Source organism: Pseudorasbora parva, chromosome 14, assembly GCF_024679245.1.
Source record: "Pseudorasbora parva isolate DD20220531a chromosome 14, ASM2467924v1, whole genome shotgun sequence".
Classification (NCBI taxonomy): Eukaryota; Metazoa; Chordata; class Actinopteri; order Cypriniformes; family Gobionidae; genus Pseudorasbora; species Pseudorasbora parva.
This window is the reverse complement of record NC_090185.1, coordinates 10,142,870-10,164,282: the sequence shown is the minus strand read 5'-3', so window position 1 is coordinate 10,164,282 and position 21,413 is coordinate 10,142,870. Positions and strand designations below refer to the sequence as shown.

General features: G+C 41.6%; 1 protein-coding gene across 1 annotated transcript; it reads right to left on the bottom strand.

The window, feature by feature from the left end:
• Positions 1-1,235: 1,235 nt before the first annotated feature.
• LOC137039710 (SLAM family member 5-like) lies at positions 1,236-21,076 on the bottom strand. The gene is made up of 5 exons (XM_067414984.1): positions 20,954-21,076; positions 20,140-20,475; positions 2,319-2,654; positions 1,482-1,766; positions 1,236-1,405 (listed from the first exon to the last, which is right to left on the bottom strand). Exons 1-5 carry the CDS (start codon positions 21,060-21,062, stop codon positions 1,236-1,238), a joined length of 1,236 nt encoding a protein of 411 aa, XP_067271085.1. The 5' UTR covers positions 21,063-21,076.
• Positions 21,077-21,413: the final 337 nt, after the last annotated feature.

Below are 21,413 nucleotides of genomic sequence, written 5' to 3'. Positions count from 1 at the left end.
TTTGCCGTGGTAATCTTTAATCAAAATCTGAAAAGTTACTTGGACACGATTTCAGGACACGATTTCACAGGGGGACAGGATTTGTCATGACACCGGTCTGGAAACGGCGTTCCTTCTCAGATGTCAATTTGTGTTTTAAAATGCGTAACCACTCCCCTCTAAGTCTGCTATGAGCGTGAGATGGAGAGCAGGAGCGCTGAGATAAATCCCTGCCCTCTGTTCAATATTCCATTTCACTTGGAAATATGTCACAGCACTGAAGAAAACTAATTTCCTACTTACGCTTCACTGGGACTTTAACCTTTATTAGACTCGAGTGCTGCGTCCCAATTCGCCTACTTGTACTACGTCCTAAAAGTATGTACTCTTTTTGTGAAGAAAAAGTATATACTTTTGAGTGTGTAGCAGAAAAGTATGCAAGCTTCTGGACATACTACTTCGCCATCTTTAACGGACTCTGTCGCTTAGTTACGTGCATCCCGTCACCGTTTAACTGTCCTGTCAATCATCGTCAGATTCGTCACAGTTCAAATCCTCCACATTCAGTTTAATCTCCTACCGTATCGGAGAGAAATGTAGCCGCTCGTTGATCTGCCATGTGTGGGTCTTTGTGGGTCAGAGACTCTCCTCATGTGTTTTTGCAGTTTAAATATAATGATGCATTTAAAAGTTAATGGCCAAACATGTCATTACAAAAGTTCTTAATGCTGCTGCGGGTGAAATATAATGTGACAACACTGAATAAATATATTTTTGTCAGGTTAAATATTGATAGTTGGTCACTCAAACCCCTTTATCTAAACTTCTCTACTTAACCGTCGAACTCGCACATCCGCCATGTTTGTAGTTTTTTAATGCTTTTTATCCGCGTTTGTAGTTCTAATCGAATCCTCGTCCAACTCGCAAAGGGTTGTGGGCAATATCAGCCGTTACAGTGCCCATCGATCCATACTGTGAATTCGGACCGGAAATAGTAAACCATCCGGGTATCTTTGGAATACTCTTTTCAACATACTACGATTTGGGACATACTAATTCTATTTTCGAATACTATTTAGGATGGATAGTATGCGAATTGGGACGCAGGGTATGTCTATAAGAAAGAAAAGTGTGTTTTTACACCGAGCACATTCTCTGCAGTCCGAGCGGGATGAAATTGTATTAAAGAAATTGAATATTCTGGTATCCATTTATATACCTATTATATAGGGTGTTAACTACAAAATTAATTTGTATTACTTGTTACTTAAAGTCAAGTTGTAACTCTTGCCTTCTTGGTCTGTTTTTCTTAGTTTTTTGCAGATCCAGAAGATCACAAATCCAGCAACAGTCACCAGAGATCCAGCAGAGATCAGCACTATCAGAGAGACTAGAGGAGGAGGAGGATGAGACGGTCCGATCGTTTCTGTAATGATAAAGAAAGAAGACGGAGATCAGGTCAGTGAATAAACACACACATTATATCAGCCGTGCTGCCGTACCTGCACTTGTGTGGCAGAGTTGAGTGATGTCGGGATGTCTGGTCTGGTTGCTGATGGGATTGTTCAGCACACAGCTGTAGGTGTTTTTATCCTGATATTCCACCTCCAGAGGTAGAGAGAGACTGATGCTGAGATCAGACACACTGATGCTGGACAATAAACTGTTTCCTTTGAACCAGGAGAGAGTCACATGACTCACATTCAACACCGAACACACCAGTGAACATGAGGACGATGATGATGATGAAGAACAGTTTCTGCTGATGACAGGAACAGGCAATCGAGCTGAGAAAGATGAGATAAATAAGGATGAACACAGTTATTTTTGGATCATTGTGAAGATGATGAGCAGTGTATTATTCTATTCCTCAATAACAACCGGTGAAAAACTGAGAACATATACTAACATTGAGATCTGAATGAATGAACTCAACAGTTTTTAAAAATATTGAGCAATTCAATCATTTTTTTCAGTCTTTCATTCAGTGCTATGACTGTAATCACTTAAATGTCCGTCTAGTTTGAATTTGCTCTTGCTAGCAACTGATTTCTCCGTGGAAGCTTTACGTTTAAAGAGCTAATAAAATATTTCAAGTCTAATTATTTAATCATGTGGCAAGTAGCCGTGTAATAAGCAGATCATGTTCAAGTAGCCGAATGTTATCACAGAATAAACCCCTTCAGAGTGATGCGAGACCTGATCCTGATCACCCTGTCGGGGTTTATTCTGCAGTAACCTTCGGCTACATGTACATTATCCCTTACATAACATAATTTAATATTTCAATATATAGCTAATAAAACAAGAAGCACAGGATGAGTTACATCTCCACTCACCATTGACAGAAACTCTGAATGTTTTTGATGATAGTTTTGCTCCAGTCATCTCCACTTTATAAACTCCAGCGTGTTCAGTTCTGATGTTTGTGATGGTCAGAGATCCAGTTTGATGATCCAGCTTCAGTCTGTCTCTGAATCTCCCATCAGTGCCGTTATATGTGTAGAAGTGTCTATATTTTTCAACTATTTCAGCTATAAGGGACTTCTCAGCTCCATATTTCCAATGTATATTGTTGTCATCAAGTATTTCAGTAACATCAGTGTGTAAAGTGACAGAATCTCCCTCTATCACTGGCACTGAATGTATTTCATTTGTTTCGGCCCCAAACACATCTGGAGAACATGAAGAGGTTTTCAGATTAATGCTCGTGTTGCTTTAGAAAGCCTGAGATCAGTTTGTAACCTTTAACAGCAGCAGAGACGCAAACTAAATGAAAATTCACATCACAGCAGACAGAAGTGTGTGAATCAATCATTCAGTCTTTAATGTGTTTTAAAATGATCTGCTGTAGAAAAAAATACAAATATGATAAATTAATTATAGTTCAAATATGCCGGATATATTCAACACTGTTTATTACTGAATCGCCATGAGTTCTCTAGTTGTCTATGATTACTGCAGAATATTTCAAATTATTTAAATGATTTTTTTAGAAATGTTTTCGGAGGATTTGCATTTGTAATCATTGAAATTAAAATAGCTAAAACAACAAGAAAGATTTGATCACAGTGGATGAAAATAATCTAACTTGAGTCGCAGCAGGAGTTTATTACTCTGAGTCGTGAATAAATGACAGAAATTATAACTTACCGATCAGACGGAAGCAGCTCAAACAGAACAAAACAAACACGCGGAACATTTTCTGATGTATTAACACGAGCACAACTGATCTAAACAAACACAACAGAAGTAATGACATGTCAGTCCTCCTCCGACAGAGTCTGACCCTCCTGGTGCAACACACACACACACACACACACACACATACACGCACACATACAGACACATATACACACACACACGCACACGCACACATACAGACACATATACACACACGCATACACACATGTGCGCACACATACACACACATGAACTCAAACATGCACACATACAGACACACACACACACGTGTGTGTATATATATATATATATATATATATATATATATATATATATATATATATATATATATATATATATATATATATATTATGGTTCACCTAAAGATTATTAATTTATTTATAAATTGCATTAATCTGTAATACATATTTAAAGTTCAAACTCTAATAATCATGAACTATATGAGCAAAGACAACTAACTGACTGAATAATTAATAACCTGTAATGTCCAATTTCTGAAAAAGTGATTTTAGAAATCCTTGCTGGTAGTCAGTTTTCCAGCGTGAATAAATGATGTGGCTACTGTGAGTGCGGCTGTAAACTCTGGTGATTTTAAAACTGTTGAGTTGATTTATTCAGATTTTATTTTAGTAAATATGGAAAAAGTACAAAGTTAAAAGCGTGTCTGATCTCACAGCTTTAGTGAAGTTTGGCCTCTGAGTCAAACTGAAAGCTGCTGCGGTCGGTGTTCTTCAGAGATGTGGTTTGATCTGTTGGGTGGACAATCGTGTTGTGTGTGAGAGACAACGGGCATCCAGAGAGCATGTGTGTTTAGTTTGCAGGTGAAGAGCTTCTTCCTGTCAGCCAAAAAAAAACATGTTAAGAAACTAACAGAGAAAAGCAACACATTAGAATGATCATATAACACTGCCCTTCAGTAGTTTAGCTTTATATCACATTAGTAAATAACCACACACACATTTTTACATTCTTGTACTCAGTTTCCACCGGAGTGTGTTATTACAGATGAAAACCTGCTCCTCTTATATGCATCAGATTTTAATATAAAATAACTGAATACTTTATCTGTATAATGAGAGCCGTTGGCAAACTTTAATAAATAAGGGACTGTGTGAAGTTTACACTCATTGTTAAAAAGGCACTTTTGTTCCATTGACTTAATGGCTGATGTTTGTGTGATAAATATAAGACATTTGGTTTATTTAGTACAATCTCACGATAGTGAATGACTACAGGTTTGATTTGGCCAGTCCTGCACGCAAAACCAAAGACACTGATATCATTAAAATAATTATTGGATAAGCAAACTGTAAATATGAAAATATATGCAGTATTTTTACTTCAAACATGACATTTTGAAGTGTTGATATTCATCAGGGGTTTCAGAGACTTTAATAAATGTGCTTTGGTCTCTTGGTTGTATGAATGCATATATGCTGGCAGTGTATGAGTCAGGATGTGGTTTGTATGATGTCCTTTTAGTTGCTGAAGATCTTCCATGAGACTGAGTGAATGTGTGAATCAATGACGTTCTTCTTCTGTTTGTTTGCATGCGTTACATTAACAGACTGAAGCTGGATCATCAGACTGGATCTCTGACCATCACAAACACCAGAACTGAAGACTCTGGACTTTATCATCGGCAGCAAAATCGTGAAGAGCTTCAGTGTGACTGTCGATAGTGAGTAGTCCTTCACTGCATTTTCCTTCAAGTAATGTGAAAATACAGTTTATTTTATTTTTAAATTAAAGGTGGGGTAAGTGTTATTTAAAAACTGTTTTACAAAACGGACTCGGGCCGAGTCCAATAACAAGCTTGTAGCCAATCAGCAGGTAAGGGGCGTGTCTACTATTGATGGTGAGAAGAGAACACTCAGTGCACGTCATTATTCAAAACACACGACACACATGACGGACATTAGCTGAGAACTAATATATGCTGGCTTTTGCTTGAATATGCTCGTGCGTCATGTTCACTTGTTTGTTCATTTGCGATCGTATTGTCGCTCACTTCAGCGATGATTAAGACCCGTTCATTTCCACATCGTATGGAGCATCTAAATCTCCTCACTGTCTGTTTTAAGCGTCTGCTCACAAAATGTGTCCGACAAGTAAGATACTCTACTCCTAATATATGTTTCCTCTTTTCATGATCTATATTAACCCTAATCTGGTCATAATTGTAATATGTCGTTAGCTGGACTCGTGCTCGTGTACTATCGAGGTGTTCATGAGAACGGTTTGTGTTTTTGTGATAGAAGGGGTCATCTTTTTCATTGAATATTCAACCTGGATTAGTTACACACAGATTCTGCCATAGTCGTTGCCTGGGTTACGCATGTAAGGGGCGGAGCTATCAAAATAGGGGCAAGACCCTTTTGGGGTTGGGGCGTGTTTGTTTTGGTGATTTGAAATATCAGCAGCGGTTACCAGATAGCACTTACCCCACCGTTAATGCTGTATTTGTCGATATTGGCTTTGAACCTATTTTCTCTCAGAAATTGCTAAATTCCACAAATAATTACAAATAATAGGTGAGCAAAACGTTTAATTAAATTGCAACATTTCTACAGTAATAAATTGTAAATGTAAAGTCAGATTATGTTACTGCAGTGAATTATAAACGGTTGAGAGTGTCATTCTTGATTTAAATAAATGTGATGTTAGTGTTTTTTAGGTCTGTGTTTTATGATTGACAAAGTGTGTTTGTTGGCTGAAAACCTTTGTATAGTGTTGTGAAACAATAAGTTAATTTGAGACATGAATGAAGTGTTTTGATAGTGTTAGAGCATTGTGAATATGAAATGAACTGCTGTGCCCGGGTAAAACTGATGGGTCACATAGGCCTAAATAATCTAGTCAGAACACCGGCAGGATAATAGTCTGTTTCCTGTTGAGCTCACAGTGATGATGCTGTTCTTCAGAATCACACCAGATGGAGACATTTATCAGTTCAGTTCATATCATACCACTGATGATGGGTAAATATCAAAGGATTCATCTTCTGACCTTTACTCAAGACGACTAGCAGTTCAATTCAGTCCTTAACATCAACCCAGTGTGTAAATAACATTTATGATATGCTTATATTAGATGGTGGAGCTGATCCTGCTTATGATAGATGATGTTGTAGTATGAACACTATATTATCAAAGATTATTTGTGTACAATCCCCATTCCAAAAAAGTTGTGACACTGTACAAATTGTGAATAAAAAAGGAATGCAATAATTTACAAATCTCATAAACTTAGATTTTATTTACAATAGAATATAGATAACATATCAAATGTTAAAAGTGAGACATTTTGAAAAGTCAAATATTGGCTTATTTTGGATTTCTTGAGAGCTACAAATTCCAAAAAATTTGGACGGGTAGCAATAAGAGTCCAGAAAAGTTAAATGTTCATATAAGAAACAGTTGGAGGACCAATTTGCAACTTATTAGGTCAATTGGCAACATGATTGGGTATAAAAAGAGCCTCTCAGAATGGCAGTGTCTCTCAGAAGTCAAGATGGGCAGAGGACCACCAATTCCCCCAATGCTACGGCGAAGAATAATGGAGCAATATCAGAAAGGAGTTTCTCAGAGAAAAATTGCAATGAGTTTGAAGTTATAATCTATAGTGCAAAATATCATCCAAAGATTCAGAGAACCTGGAACAATCTCTGTGCGTAAGCGTCAAGGCCAGAAAGCCATACTGGATGCCCGTGATCGTCGGGCCCTTAGACGGCACTGCATCACATACAGGAATGCTACTGTAATGGAAATCACAACATGGGCTCAGGAATACTTCCAGAAAACATTGTCGGTGAACACAATCCACCGTGCCATTTACAGTTGTTTGCTTAAACTCTACAGGTCAAAAAAGAAGCCACTTCTAAACATGATCCAGAAGCGCAGGCATTTTCTCTGGGCCAAGGCTCATTTAAAATGGACTGTGGCGAAGTGGAAAACTGTTCTGTGGTCAGACGAATCAAAATTGTAAGTTCTTTTTGGAAAACTGGGATGCCATGTCATCCGGACTAAAGAGGACAAGAAAAACCCAAGTTGTTATCAGCGCTCAGTTCAGAAGCTGCATCTCTGATGGTATGGAGCTGCATGAGTGCATGTGGCATGGGCAGTTTACACATCTGGAAAGGCACCATCAATGCTGAAAGGTATATCCAAGTCCTAGAACAACATATGCTCCCATCCAGACGTCTTCTCTTTCAGGGGAGACCTTGCATTTTCCAACATGACAATGCCAGACCACATACTGCATCAGTTACAACATCATGGCTGTGTAGAAGAAGGATCTGAGTACTGAAATGGCCAGCCTGAAGTCCAGATCTTTCACCAATAGAAAACATTTGGTGCATCATAAAGAGGAAGATGCGACAAAGAAGACCTAAGACAGTTGAGCAACTAGAAGCCTGTATTAGATGAGAATGGGACAACATTCACACTTGAGCAACTTGTCTCCTCTGTCCCCAGATGTTTGCAGACTGTTATAAAAAGAAGAGGGGGTGCCACACAGTGGTAAATATGGCCTTTTCACAACTTTTTTAAGATGTGTTGATGCCATGAAATTTCAAATCAACTTATTTTCCCCTTAAAATTATACATTTTCTCAGTTTAAACATTTGATATGAACATTGGAACATATTTTCTCTTGCCAGATGATAAACAGGTGAAAAAATCCCACAGACTGTCGCTGAAGGAGGAACCTGAGCCATATCTAGAGAGCAGAAGATCACAGAGACTTGAGATGGCTCTTTTGACCTGTATCAAACACCCTGAGCACGCTAGTATTATTGTTCCAGATGTGAAGTCTCACTTTGAACACTAGATGGCGCTCTATACAGAGAGAAGCACACTTTCTGTTACATTAACCCCTGCTGACTATCAGATTCTCTTCATAATTATAGTAGTGACTTTTCTGTGTGTTTTGCTGCTGGCTGGAGTTTAAAATAACCTGATCAGTCACATGACATTTGCATGATCCCATTTAATCGTTGAATTTATTCTTTAAATTACAGAATTCATATTGATTTCAGTCTAAAATTGACAAAAACAGGATATGATCTTTTATAAAGAAATAGGGTGTGAATAATTATTTTATACTGAAACCAGCACTGCGTATCAAAGCATGAACAGCCATATAAGCTCATATACATAATCCCTTGAATATCAGTCTTAATATTAATGCCATAGACTAATAGCAGGAGTCACTATAGTGAAATAATCACAGCTGGATCTGATATTAGAGAAATATTGAATCATCTTCTCGTGCTGACAGACAAATACTCCACGTGAGTCTCCTCTTCAGATTTCTGTAAAACACATCACACAAGATAGAATCAAAAACTAAAACAAATCATCTTTAGTGGTCATTGTGGTGTGGCAAGCAGCGTGGCGAGGGACCGCGAGAGCGGCCGGTGAGGAGGAGTGGTAATGAGTAGGCCTACCAGCTGCGTGACACATCGGTCTTCACTCGCTCCAGCACCACCGCCTCGGGCAGCCACTCGCGGTCTTTCCTCATCCGCGCTGCCCGAACTCCTCAGCACCGCGATCCCCCTCAGCAGCGAGGGCTCTCCGACAGCACGTCCCTCCTTCCTCCCGGGTTTTCGGCACCAATGTAATAAAGTTCGTAGATGGGAAGGAAGGAGGCGGGAACCGGCGAACGTTCAACAACTTTAATTCCAAATAAATAAACAAAACGAAAGTAAACCGCAGGCAGCCCCCACGGACGACTGGCCGCAAATAAACGTAAACAAAACTCTACATAAATTCCAGGCCTGGTCCTCTCTCCTTTTCCGCTGCCTTCGCTCCTACTTTTATGCTCCCGTCCCTTGGCCGCGAGACGAGACCGGTGTGTCACGCAGCTGGTACTCATTACCACTCGTCACCGGCCGCTCTCGCGGTCCCTCGCCACGCTGCTTGCCACACCACAGTCATATATCAGTGGCTTTAGAAAAAAAGATAAAGTATTGAAATGTAGTAATATTAGCATGATTTGCACAGACCTAACTATGTTAAATCAATATGAAAAATGAACACAGTAGAGTTTAAGTTTCCTCCTGCCTTTAAAAGTTAATTCTTTTGGTAAATGGACTGCATTTATAGGCCTTACCAAAGCGCTTTACATTTTTGCCTCACATTAACCCATTCATACACCGACGGCGATATCAGCCGTGTAAGTATGGAGCCAGAATGGTGACTTTAAAATTTGGCATCACAAATTAAAATTGTCATTGAAAACAAAAGCAGAACTGAAAAAGGAAACATTGGCATTGAAACATTTGCATTGAAAACAGTTGTATTGGCATTGAAACAAGTATTGGCACTGAAAAAATAAAATTATTAAAATATTACAATCTTATTCTTTTATTGAATTGGGATTTATTTGTATTTTTCAATGACAATCTTCAGATTTTTTCTTCATGTCACTCTTTTTCAGTGACAGTTTTTTTTTACAATGTCAGTTTTTTTTCAATGTCACTGATTTTCAGTTTCAACTTTCTGTCACTGTTTTGGCGTGGAGAGGGGCGGGGTCTGAGGGGAGGGGTACGTAGAGCGTAGTTCCCTTTCGAGAGAGGTTCCTCGTATTACGTATGGGAAAAACTCCTTTTCTCGAGAATGTGAAGCAAAACTTTTAATAAAGGTATCTATGTAAAGCGCAGTGAGCTGCACGGCCATAGCCCAGCGCGAGGAGCGCTCTGATTGGCCGGGCTGCGGCAACTGCAGGAACCTATGGTGAGGCGGCTGAGAGGAACGAACCAATGGGGGGCGTTCCAGAAGCCCGCCGAAAAAGGTGCTTATATTTGCATACAGGAGGCTATATAAGACCCTAATTCGCCATAGGTGTCAGATTTTATCTCCTTCAGCGATACCTTCGCTGGTCTCCGGAAGAAGCACCGCCGTTGAAAAGGCACCAGCGGAACCTGCAGCTGAGGACGACGGACTCCCTCTCCGCCTTCTCTGCCGTTCCAGCTACGCCATCCGGCGTTATATATCCTTTAAACTGTGTCTATGTTGAGTGTTATATGTGTTTGTGTGTGTGTTGCCGCTGCAACGCCACTTCTAGAGCTTACAGGCTTGTTCTACTCGAGGACTCTCTCATTCCGCCGCGTCGTTAAGCGCCGCGGAAAGACAGAGCTCTTCTCACTCTCCCTCTGCTCTCGTCCCGTCGCGCTGAATAGCGCCGCGGAAAGAGAGAATGTTAGAGGACATGAGCACACTCAAGCCGAAGCTCTCTTCACTCTGCCGCCGCCGCGGCTCTTCTTCTGCCGCTGCCACAGAGTTGTTCTCACTCTTCTCTCATTCCGTCGCGCTACAGCCGCGGACAGAGAATACTAGAGTGAATAGGCGAACTCGAGCCTAAGCTCTCGTCACTATACCGTCGCGCTGAGGAGGCGCCGCGGACAGACGGAGTTTTTCCTCACTCTTCCTCTTCTCTAGTTCGCTTCCAATTCTCGTTCTGCCGCGCTATCGCCGCGGACAGAGAATACTAGAGTGAATAAACAAACTCGAGCCGAAGCTCTCGCTGTGCTAGAAGCGCCGCGGACAGAGTTTTTCCTCACGCTTCCAATTCTCTCGTCCTGTCGCTCTATCGCCGCGGACAGAGAATACTAGAGTGAATAAACAAACTCGAGCCGAAGCTCTCGCCGTGCTAGAAGCGCCGCGGACAGAGTTTTACCTCACGCTTCCAATTCTCTCGTCCTGTCGCTCTATCGCCGCGGACAGAGAATACTAGAGTGAATAAACAAACTCGAGCCGAAGCTCTCGCCGTGCTAGAAGCGCCGCGGACAGAGTTTTACCTCACGCTTCCAATTCTCTCGTCCTGTCGCGCTATCGCCGCGGACAGAGAATACTAGAGTGAATAAACTAACTCGAGCCGAAGCTCTCGCCGTGCTAGAAGCGCCGCGGACAGAGTTTTACCTCACGCTTCCAATTCTCTCGTCCTGTCGCTCTATCGCCGCGGACAGAGAATACTAGAGTGAATAAACTAACTCGAGCCGAAGCTCTCGCCGTGCTAGAAGCGCCGCGGACAGAGTTTTTCCTCACGCTTCCAATTCTCGTTCTGTCGCTCTATCGCCGCGGACAGAGAATACTAGAGTGAATAAACTAACTCGAGCCGAAGCTCTCGCCGTGCTAGAAGCGCCGCGGACAGAGTTTTTCCTCAATTCTCGTTCAGTCGCGCTGTCGCCGCGGACAGAGAATACTAGAGTGAATAAACAAACTCGAGCCGAAGCTCTCGCCGTGCTCATTCTACTGCCGTCGTGCTGAAGCGCTGCGGACAGAGAATACTAGAGTAAGTTAGACGAGCAAGCTCGGGCTGTTGGGTATGTCAAGAACAATGTCGCTTCAGCGCGCGCTTACTGCCAAGGAAGTTGTAATGGCTGCCTTGTCATGATAGCGCGCGCCCCTTCCACAGCGCGTTGCTGACTAGAGCGCGGCTTACGTCATAGCACGCGCTCAATGTCAGAGCATAAGGGCGTCGGAAAATGGCTGCCAAGCTAAGCCCTTTTTTCACTCTATCACTTCCAGTCCCCTTTATTCAGGCGGCTGGAAAGGTTTTTACACTGTAGACAAAGTGTCCACTACACAGTGTGCACCCCTACATAAGCACTGTTAATTCAGCCTCACAAAATCACAAATAAATCCCGCCGCGGCCGGATTACACCATATAAAGTCAACTAGCCTTATTGCAGTCAACTAGCCTGTGGTCAAACACGCTTGTCTGCATGCGTGCTTTCAGTCTAGACTAGAGCGTAACGGCATTGTGGAATGGCTCACATACCACCCGCACTTCCTTACATTCTCCCAGTTCCCTTTAAGTTAAGTGACTGGAGATGAAATATTGCAGTCAACTAGCCTGTGTTAAACACGCTCGTCTGCACACTAATGCTGTGTGCGTTTACCCCTGTGGATTTGCTCACTGGTTTGCACCGTGGGTATTCTACGTAGGTTGTGCGCCACTGCACATTGTTTACACTACACACAAAAGAGCTTTCTATGTAGGAAATGTGCCCACTTTACAGTCTGCACTCCTGCACCCAAGCACTTTTCACAAAGTTCACTCTCACACACACAATATAAATGTGAGGCGTGCGCCCACTGCAAAGCCTGCACCGCCAAAACTAACACTATCCCCACAGTGTTACAAGCAGTGTTACAGCACAAGCAACCCGGCTAACAGGCCCCTATTACTAAGCGGCCAGCCCCCGAATCTAATTCAACCCCTGACTTTACGAGCCCAGGTCTGGCAGGCCATTCCTGGTATATAATATTGGGTGTTGAACATATAAAACGAGGTTCTCGCTACAGTTTTGCTCGCAGACCCCGCGATTCAAGCCGTGGTCGAGCCCTCTGTAAGAAGCAGTGTCAGTCACGTGCTTCTCGCTGAGGCATTGAGACTGTTAAAGGAGAGAGCGGCGGAAACAGTACACCCGACGCTAGCGAGTCAGGTTTTTACTGTCGCTAATTCCTCATGCTGAAAATGGGTGGCGGTCTCAGGCCCATTTTCCAGGCATCTGAACAAAGCACTTATGACACGCTCGTTTCAAGATGCTGACGGTGAAACAAATCCTCGCGCACATTCGCCCCGGGGATTGGGTTTTCTCAATAGATCTGAAAAACGCATACTTCACGTTACGATAACCCCCCACCCCCACTACAGGCCATTCTTGAGATTCGCCTTCGAGGGGCAGGCTTATCAGTACAGTCATTGTCATAGACTCAAGACTTACGGCATAAGAACCACCACGTCTTGATAATGTACATAAAATCGCTAGGGCAGCCGAGATCAGACTCTCTTCACTGCATGGCTAAGCATCTCCTTTTATGGGCAGAGCACAATCTGAGCTCCCTAAGGGCGGCTTACGTGCCAGGTATTCTGAATCAGGGTCCGGACATGTTATCCAGAGGACCCATGTCCCCAGGGGGATGGTCCCTTTACCCGCAAACAATTCAGCTCGCACAGCACACGCTGCCTAATATTTTTTCTGCAAACGCAGGGATGCCCTGGCCCATGTTGGCCCAGACTCCCTCTATATGTTCCCTCCGATCGCGATCCAGCTGCAGCCTGTGCTTTTTAATAGCCCCACTTTGGAAGAACCGCACATGGTTCTCCATACTGTTTCAGCTGTCAGACACAGCCCCATGCCTATTCTGCCAATGAAAGGGAAGGTCTGGCATCCCAATCCCGAGCTGTGGGCCCTCCACGTATGGCCCATCAACGGTATCCGGGAACCTCTCTGACAAGTTATGAACACTATTTCGGAAGCTAGAGCCCCTGCTATCTGGCAGCTCTGCTTTGAAGTGGTCAGTGGTTTTCTAACCAATGTGCTACGCGAAACATCGACGCACACTCATGCGAACTGGCGGAACCGCTCGCTTTCTCCAAGAGCTAATGGATGCGGGTCGTCCCCCCTCCATACTCGGGGTGTGTGTCTCCGCCATAGCAGCTAGCCACGCTCCGATCGCGGCACATTCACTAGGGAAAAGTGATCTTATTGTGTGTTTTCTTAAAGGGGCCAGGAGATTCAGCCCGCCTTGCCCCTACCTCGGTCCCTATTTGGGACCTCGCCATGGTTTTGGAGGCCGTGAAGGGTTCCCCCTCCTAACCACTTCAGAACACGAGCTTGAAGCACATATCACTCAAAACCGTTTTTCTGCTGGCTGTGGCCTCGGTTAACCGAGTGGGTGGCTTACCTGCACTCTCCGTGAGCCCTTCCTGTCTTGAGTTTGGGTCCAGCAACTTCAAGGTTGTGCTCAAACCGAGGCATGGTTTTATGCTGAAAGTGCTATCAACCCCTTCAGTATGCAGGTCTTTGCACTGCTTAACCCGCGTCTCAGAGAGAATAAGACGCAAACCTATTCTGCCCAGTCAGAGCATTGAGATTGTATCTAGAGCGCTCCGCCCCCTTCAGGCAGTCGGATCAGCTCTTCATTGCTTCGGTGGCCGCACTAAAGTTTGTGCTGTCATGAAACAGTCTCTCACACTGGATAGTGGATGCAGTCCCACTAGCATATAGGTCTAGGACCTAACCTGTCCTACAGGCATTTAAGCCCACTCCTCTAGAGGCATGGCCTCATCTTGGGCTTGGTCGTGTGACATTTCTTTGGAAGATATCTGTGCGGCGGCAGGCTGGGCCTCTCCGTCCACTTTTATCAGATTCTACAAGTTGGAGGTTCCAGTTCTACAAGCAGGGCTTCTCTCCATCTAGGCTCTATCTTGACCCTGGCAAACAGATTGCCTTACATTTTGGCCTGTACACATTAGTCCTTAAGCACTATTCATTCATCATAAGATCCGACTATGTCCGATCAGCTGTTCAAACGAACCGACTCTTCCGGTTCTTCATTCCCCTTATAAGCCGCCTCTGTCGGTGTCTCGGGGGTTTATAACATGTGCTTTGGGTATACTGGGTCAGTCAGCACACACGGTGCTTTACATTGTGTTCCCATACGTAATACGAGGAACCTCTCTCGAAAGGGAACGTACTCGGTTACTTTCGTAACCTCGGTTCCCTGAGAGAGAGGAACGAGTATTACGTTCCGTGCCGTGTTTATGCTTCTCAGGTATCGCTTCAGTCGATCTTAAAACCTGACACCTATGGCGAATTAGGGTCTTATATAGCCTCCTGTATGCAAATATAAGCACCTTTTTCGGCGGGCTTCTGGAACGCCCCCCATTGGTTCGTTCCTCTCAGCCGCCTCACCATAGGTTCCTGCAGTTGCCGCAGCCCGGCCAATCAGAGCGCTCCTCGCGCTGGGCTATGGCCGTGCAGCTCACTGCGCTTTACATAGATACCTTTATTAAAAGTTTTGCTTCACATTCTCGAGAAAAGGAGTTTTTCCCATACGTAATACTCGTTCCTCTCTCTCAGGGAACCGAGGTTACGAAAGTAACCGAGTACGTTTGCATATCATTTGTATATAGGTATACTGAAGCCGTCTCCAGCTCTGAAGCCGCATGACTAATGTCCAGTTTACCGGGAACTTCCAAGCCGCAAGTTTAAGTCTTTTTTTATATTTTTTATCTGCCATTTATATGTTTTTTCGTGCAACCTGGCCGGCTTGGTTAACTTTTAACGGCCGTTATGGTGTTTTGTTTTTTCCGACGTCGACTGGAACATGTAAATTAGCCTACTAACATTAGCCGTGTTGACTAACTTAACTGTGGTTAATGCGGCTGTGTAAGTTACACTACTGACATCCCCAACCACACACACACACACCGGAGACAGACGTTACTCCTAGGGCCGCGAGTGTGCTTTTATCTGTATTTAATTTAGTTGTGCTGCTGCACAAGACCTCATAAACGTGCTAACGCAAAACGTTCAGCAGTATCACACCAGCACAGCAGAATCCAGTGCCGTCACATGAGCACCACCCGTTTAATCCCACCGGTCACAATTGTGACCGTAAATTTTCCTCGAATATTTTAGTGTTGTATTAAAAATCAACTTCTATTATGAAGCAAATTTTCATTTATAATGCCCATTTAAGATGTCTACATGAGTTCTGGGCAGGTCTAACATTGCTGTATAGTTTGGTCGTGTGACCACACACACTTATTTTCTTATTTTTTGGTACTGCCATCTTAGCACAATGACAATGTGAAAGCACAGAAATGACAGGAAAATTTAATGAATTAATCAAAGTTAATTTTTGAATAGCTCATTCATTTTTTTCACACATCATCATGAAAGGGTCATCTATACATATATATTGAAATTATATGAATACATAGTTTATTCTGCTGTCAGGATGCATATAAAAGAAGACGGTCACAATTGTGACCGGTAGTATAACACAGAATATGTCCCCTCTATGTCATTCTGTGTTATTCATAGGAACTCACTCACAGATTGAACTGAAAACTATCTATCCGTCCATCCATCCGTCCATCCGTCCGTCCATCCATCCATCCATCCATCCATCCATCCATCCATCCATCCATCCATCCATCCATCCATCCATCCATCCATCCATCCATCCATCCATCCATCGTACTTCTGTCTGTCTATACCTTTGTCTAGCTATACTTCTTTCTGTCTGTCTGTCTGTCTGTCTATCTATCTATCTATACTTCTGTCTGTCTAACTAACTACACTTCTGTCTGTCTGTCTAACTATACATCTGTCTGTTTATCTATATGTCTGTCTGTCTATACTTCTATCTATCTAGCTAAACTTCTGTCTGTCTGTCTATACTTCTCTCTGTCTGTCTATCTATACTTCTGTCTGTCTGTGTGTCTGTCTATCTATCTATACTTCTGTCTGTCTGTCTGTCTGTCTATCTATCTATACTTCTGTCTATCTGTCTATCAGTCTATACTTCTGTCTGTCTGTCTGTCTGTCTATCTATATCTATGAGATATACCTTATAAACCTTATAAGATATACCTTGTAAACTTCCAAATTTCGGATTTACCAATTGGTGCTTCAATGTTCAAAGTGGCTCTTCCTAATATTTAGGAGTAATAACTACATGTATGTGCCTAGATCTTTTCAAGGTTTGTTGGTCACCTCTTCCCCTCTCTTTGGCCAGACACGTTATTCAGTGAAGATGAACGTGTTACCTAGATTTTTGTATTTATTTCAATGGGCTGCAATTTTCATACCCCCAATTTTTTTTTTATTGTGTATCATGAACAATAGAAATAGTTTTAAAGTAAATCCTAATCATATCTCATTCTTATATGTTGGATATTTTATTGTTATTTTAAGTTTCAAACCGGTAAATAGGTCTAATAGAAGAATTTGTATGAATTCTGTCTATGCTGTTTCCCACCGGTCACAATTGTGACCGAGTATAAAACCTAATATTTCACTAACTTAACCAACATAAAATCAAAGAAGGCATACCATTTGTGTGTTAGGGAGGTCTAAGGAGTAAATTGCATGTACTCACATTGCAGGAAAAATTTAACTATTTTCTAAATTTAATTAGAAAAATTATGGGATTAAACGGGTTAAATACAGATAGAAGCACATTCGCGGCCCTAGGAGTTACTGTGTAACGCTGCGTTTAAGCCGAACTAGCGGCTCTCCTGTGTGTGTGTGTGTGTGTGTGTGGTTGGGGATGTCAGTAGTGTTACACAGCCGGCGCCCTGCTGATTATCATGTCAGTGTTAACGTCACAGGCTATGTTACTGTTAGCCACTGTTGTGATGTACTCGACAGACACCTAACGTTAATTATTTTTTGCCAAACCGGACTTTTAGCCTTATTCTGTGCATATGGTGACCGGTGTTTATATTTGACCCTGCATTAACCACAGTTAAGTTAGCCAACACGGCGTTAGTAATTTACATGTTTCAGTTGACGTCGGGGGAAAAAAAAACAGCATAACGGCCGTTAAAAGTTAAGCAAACCGGCCAGGTTGCACGTAAATAAACATGTAAATGGCAGATAAAAAAAACAGACTTGCGGCTTGGAAGTTCCCGGTAAACTGGACATTAGTCATGCGGCTTCAGAGCTGGTGACGGGTTCCAGTAAAGTGACGCTCGGCCTACTGCTTCAGTATACCTATATGCAATGATATGCAAACTACGCTCTACGTACCCCTCCCCTCAGACCCCGCCCCTCCCCACGCCAAAACAGTGACAGAAAGTTGAAACTGAAAATCAGTGACATTGAAAAAAAACTGACATTGTAAAAAAAAACTGTTACTGAAAAAGAGTGACATGAAGAAAAAATCTGAAGATTGTCATTGAAAAATACAAATAAATTACACTACAATAAAATAATAAGATTGTAATATTTTAATAATTTTATTTTTTCAGTGCCAATACTTGTTTCAATGCCAATACAACAGTTTTCAATGCAAATGTTTCAATGCCAATGTTTCCTTTTTCAGTTCTGCTTTTGTTTTCAATGACAATTTTAATTTGTGATGCCAAATTTTAAAGTCACCATTCTGGCTCCATATGTAAGGCGCCATCCAGCTCATCGGGAGCAGCTGGGGTTAGGTGTCTTGCTCATGGACACTTCGACACTTGGTCAGGTTGAACCGGGGATTTAACCACCAACCTTCTGGTTTGTAGACAACCTACATGAACCACTGAGCCACTGCCGCCCTTTTATTTCTTTTTGTTTTCTTTTGTACAATTGTACGGTTGGTTGCATTTTAATAATTTTCCCTGCTGTCTGCAACACTTTTAGAACATTTTATTAATTTATTATAATACTCAAACATCCTGTACTCTTATTTCTCAGTTACTTTTAAATCATATTCATATTCCAGTATAACTGACTAATTATTGCTTGCAGAAAAGTATCAGTTATTGTCTTCAGTTGATGATGATTATACAGACAGAAACACAATCACACACTCTATCTGACTCACTGCTGAAATGACACACACACACACACACACACACACACACAACAGAAACTAATGATAAATGATCTTACCCATGTGTGTGTGTTTCTTTCATAGAACGACGGATGAAGAAACAGAACAGCAGAAGTTTTCTCATCTTCACAAATCTGAACTGCTCAAACAACAGAAGAGATTAAAACTACAAAACTGGATCTGTTTTTACAACACATGTTAAGTTCAAGCGTTAATTTAAATGCTGCAGTTTTAAAACTGCATTAGCAGATTGAATATGACATTATTTTTTACACACCTTAACAGAGTAAAAGTAAATACAGAATCAGTTTGTGTGTGTGACAGATGAGTAAAGAGCTGCTCAGATCAGTGCAAAACAATTACCAACATTATTTAGGACTAAATAGCATTAGCTACATAAATATGTATTTAAATATTAAATTATATTATGGGCTATAAATTGAACAATGCATTTGGAGATTTTTCAATTGTAATATTATTGTAAAAACAATAAATACTTTTTCTTATAACGCTTAAAAAAGCAGGAACTCTTGCCTTCTTGATCAGTTTTTCTGTGTTTCCTGCAGATCCAGAAGATCCCAAATCCAGCAACAGTCATCAGAGATCCAGCAGAGATCAGCACTATCAGAGAGACTGGAGGAGGACCTGAAGGAGACAGTGTGTCCGGTGCTGTAATGATAAAGAAAGAAGTGATTCTGATCTACAACAGAAGTCAGAGATCAGGTCAGTGAATAAACACACACATTATATCAGCCGTGCTGCCGTACCTGCACATGTGTGGCAGAGTTGAGTGATGTCGGGATGTCTGGTCTGGTTGCTGATGGGATTGTTCAGCACACAGCTGTAGGTGTTTTTATCCTGATATTCCACCTCCAGAGGTAGAGAGAGACTGATGCTGAGATCAGACACACTGATGCTGGACAATAAACTGTTTCCTTTGAACCAGGAGAGAGTCACATGACTCACATTCACCACTGAACACACCAGTGAACATGAGGATGAGGATGATGATGAAGAACAGTCTCTGCTGATGACAGGAACAGGCAGTCGAGCTGAGAAAGATGAGACAAATAAGGATGAACACAGTTATTTTTGGATCATTGTGAAGATGATGAGCAGTGTATTATTCTATTCCTCGATAACAACCGGTAAAAACTGAGAACATATACTAACATTGAGATCTGAATGAATGAACTCAACAGTTTTTAAAAATATTGAGCAATTCAATATTTTTTTCAGTCTTTCATTCAGTGCTATGACTGTAATCACTTAAATGTCCGTCTAGTTTGAATTTGCTCTTGCTAGCAACTGATTTCTCTGTGGAAGCTTTACGTTTAAAGAGCTAATAAAATATTTCAAGCCTAATTATTTAATCATGTGGCAAGTAGCCGTGTAATAAGCAGATCATGTACATGTAGCCGAATGTTATCACAGAATAAACCCCTTCAGAGTGATGCGAGACCTGATCCTGATCACCCTGTCGGGGTTTATTCTGCAGTAACCTTCGGCTACATGTACATTATCCCTTACATAACATAATTCAATATTTCAATATGTAAAAAGCTAATAAAACAAGAAGCACAGGATGAGTTACATCTCCACTCACCATTGACAGAAACGCTGAATGTTTTTGATGATAGTTTCACTCCCCTCATCTCCACTTTATAAACTCCAGCGTGTTCAGTTCTGATGTTTGTGATGGTCAGAGATCCAGTTTGATCGTCCAGCTTCAGTCTGTCTCTGAATCTCCCGTCAGTGCCGTTATATGTCAAGAAGAATCCAAATCTTCTACTGATTTCAGCTATAATGTACTTTTCAGCTCCATATTTCCAATCTATATTGTTGTCTTCATGTACTATAGAAACATCATTGTGTAAAGTGACAGAATCTCCCTCTGTCACTGACACTGAATGTATTTCATTTGTTTCGGCCCCAAACACACCTGGAGAACATGAAGAGGTTTTCAGATTAATGCTCGTGTTGCTTTAGAAAGCCTGAGATCAGTTTGTAACCTTTAACAGCAGCAGAGACGGCAAACTAAATGAAAATTCACATCACAGCAGACAGAAGTGTGTGAATCAATCATTCAGTCTTTAATGTGTTTTAAAATGATCTGCTGTAGAGAAAAATAAAAATATGATAAATTAATTATAGTTTAAATATGCCGGATATATTCAACACTGTTTATTACTGAATCGCCATGAGTTCTCTAGTTGTCTATGATTACTGCAGAATATTTCAAATTATTAAAATAATTTTTTAGAAATGTTTTCGGAGGATTTGCATTTGTAATCATTGAAATGAAAATACCTAAAACAACAAGAGAGATTTGATCACAGTGGATGAAAATAATCTAACTTGAGCCGCAGCAGGAGTTTATTACTCTGAGTCGTGAATAAATGACAGAAATTATAACTTACCGATCAGACGGAAGCAGCTCAAACAGAACAAAACAAACACGCGGAACATTTTCTGATGTATTAACACGAGCACAACTGATCTAAACAAACACAACAGAAGTAATGACATGTCAGTCCTCCTCCGACAGAGTCTGACCCTCCTGGTGCAACACACACACACACACACACATATATACACACACACACACACACACACACACTTGTGCACACACACACACACACACACTTGTGCACACACACACACACACATGTGCAAAACATATTTTCTATCCCCCTACACTGCCACAGCCCCTAAACCTACCCATCACAGGAAACATTCTGCATTTTTACTTTCTAAAAACACTCATCCTGTATGATTTATAAGCATTTAGAAAATTGGGGACATAGGCTATGTACTCATATTACACCCTCTCCTTGTAATACCCATGTCATTATACCCATTTGTGACCTGATATCCCCC

What these genes read in the sequence shown, in the direction of transcription:
- LOC137039710 (XM_067414984.1), bottom strand. Translation starts at nt 21,062, where the DNA reads ATGTCATTACTTCTGTTGTGTTTGTTTAGATCAGTTGTGCTCGTGTTA. An exon ending in ATTCAGCGTTTCTGTCAATG is followed by an intron (nt 2,655 to 20,139) that starts GTGAGTGGAGAT and finishes CATGTTCTCCAG; the next exon opens with ATGTGTTTGGGGCCGAAACA. An exon ending in ATTCAGAGTTTCTGTCAATG is followed by an intron (nt 1,767 to 2,318) that starts GTGAGTGGAGAT and finishes CATCTTTCTCAG; the next exon opens with CTCGATTGCCTGTTCCTGTC.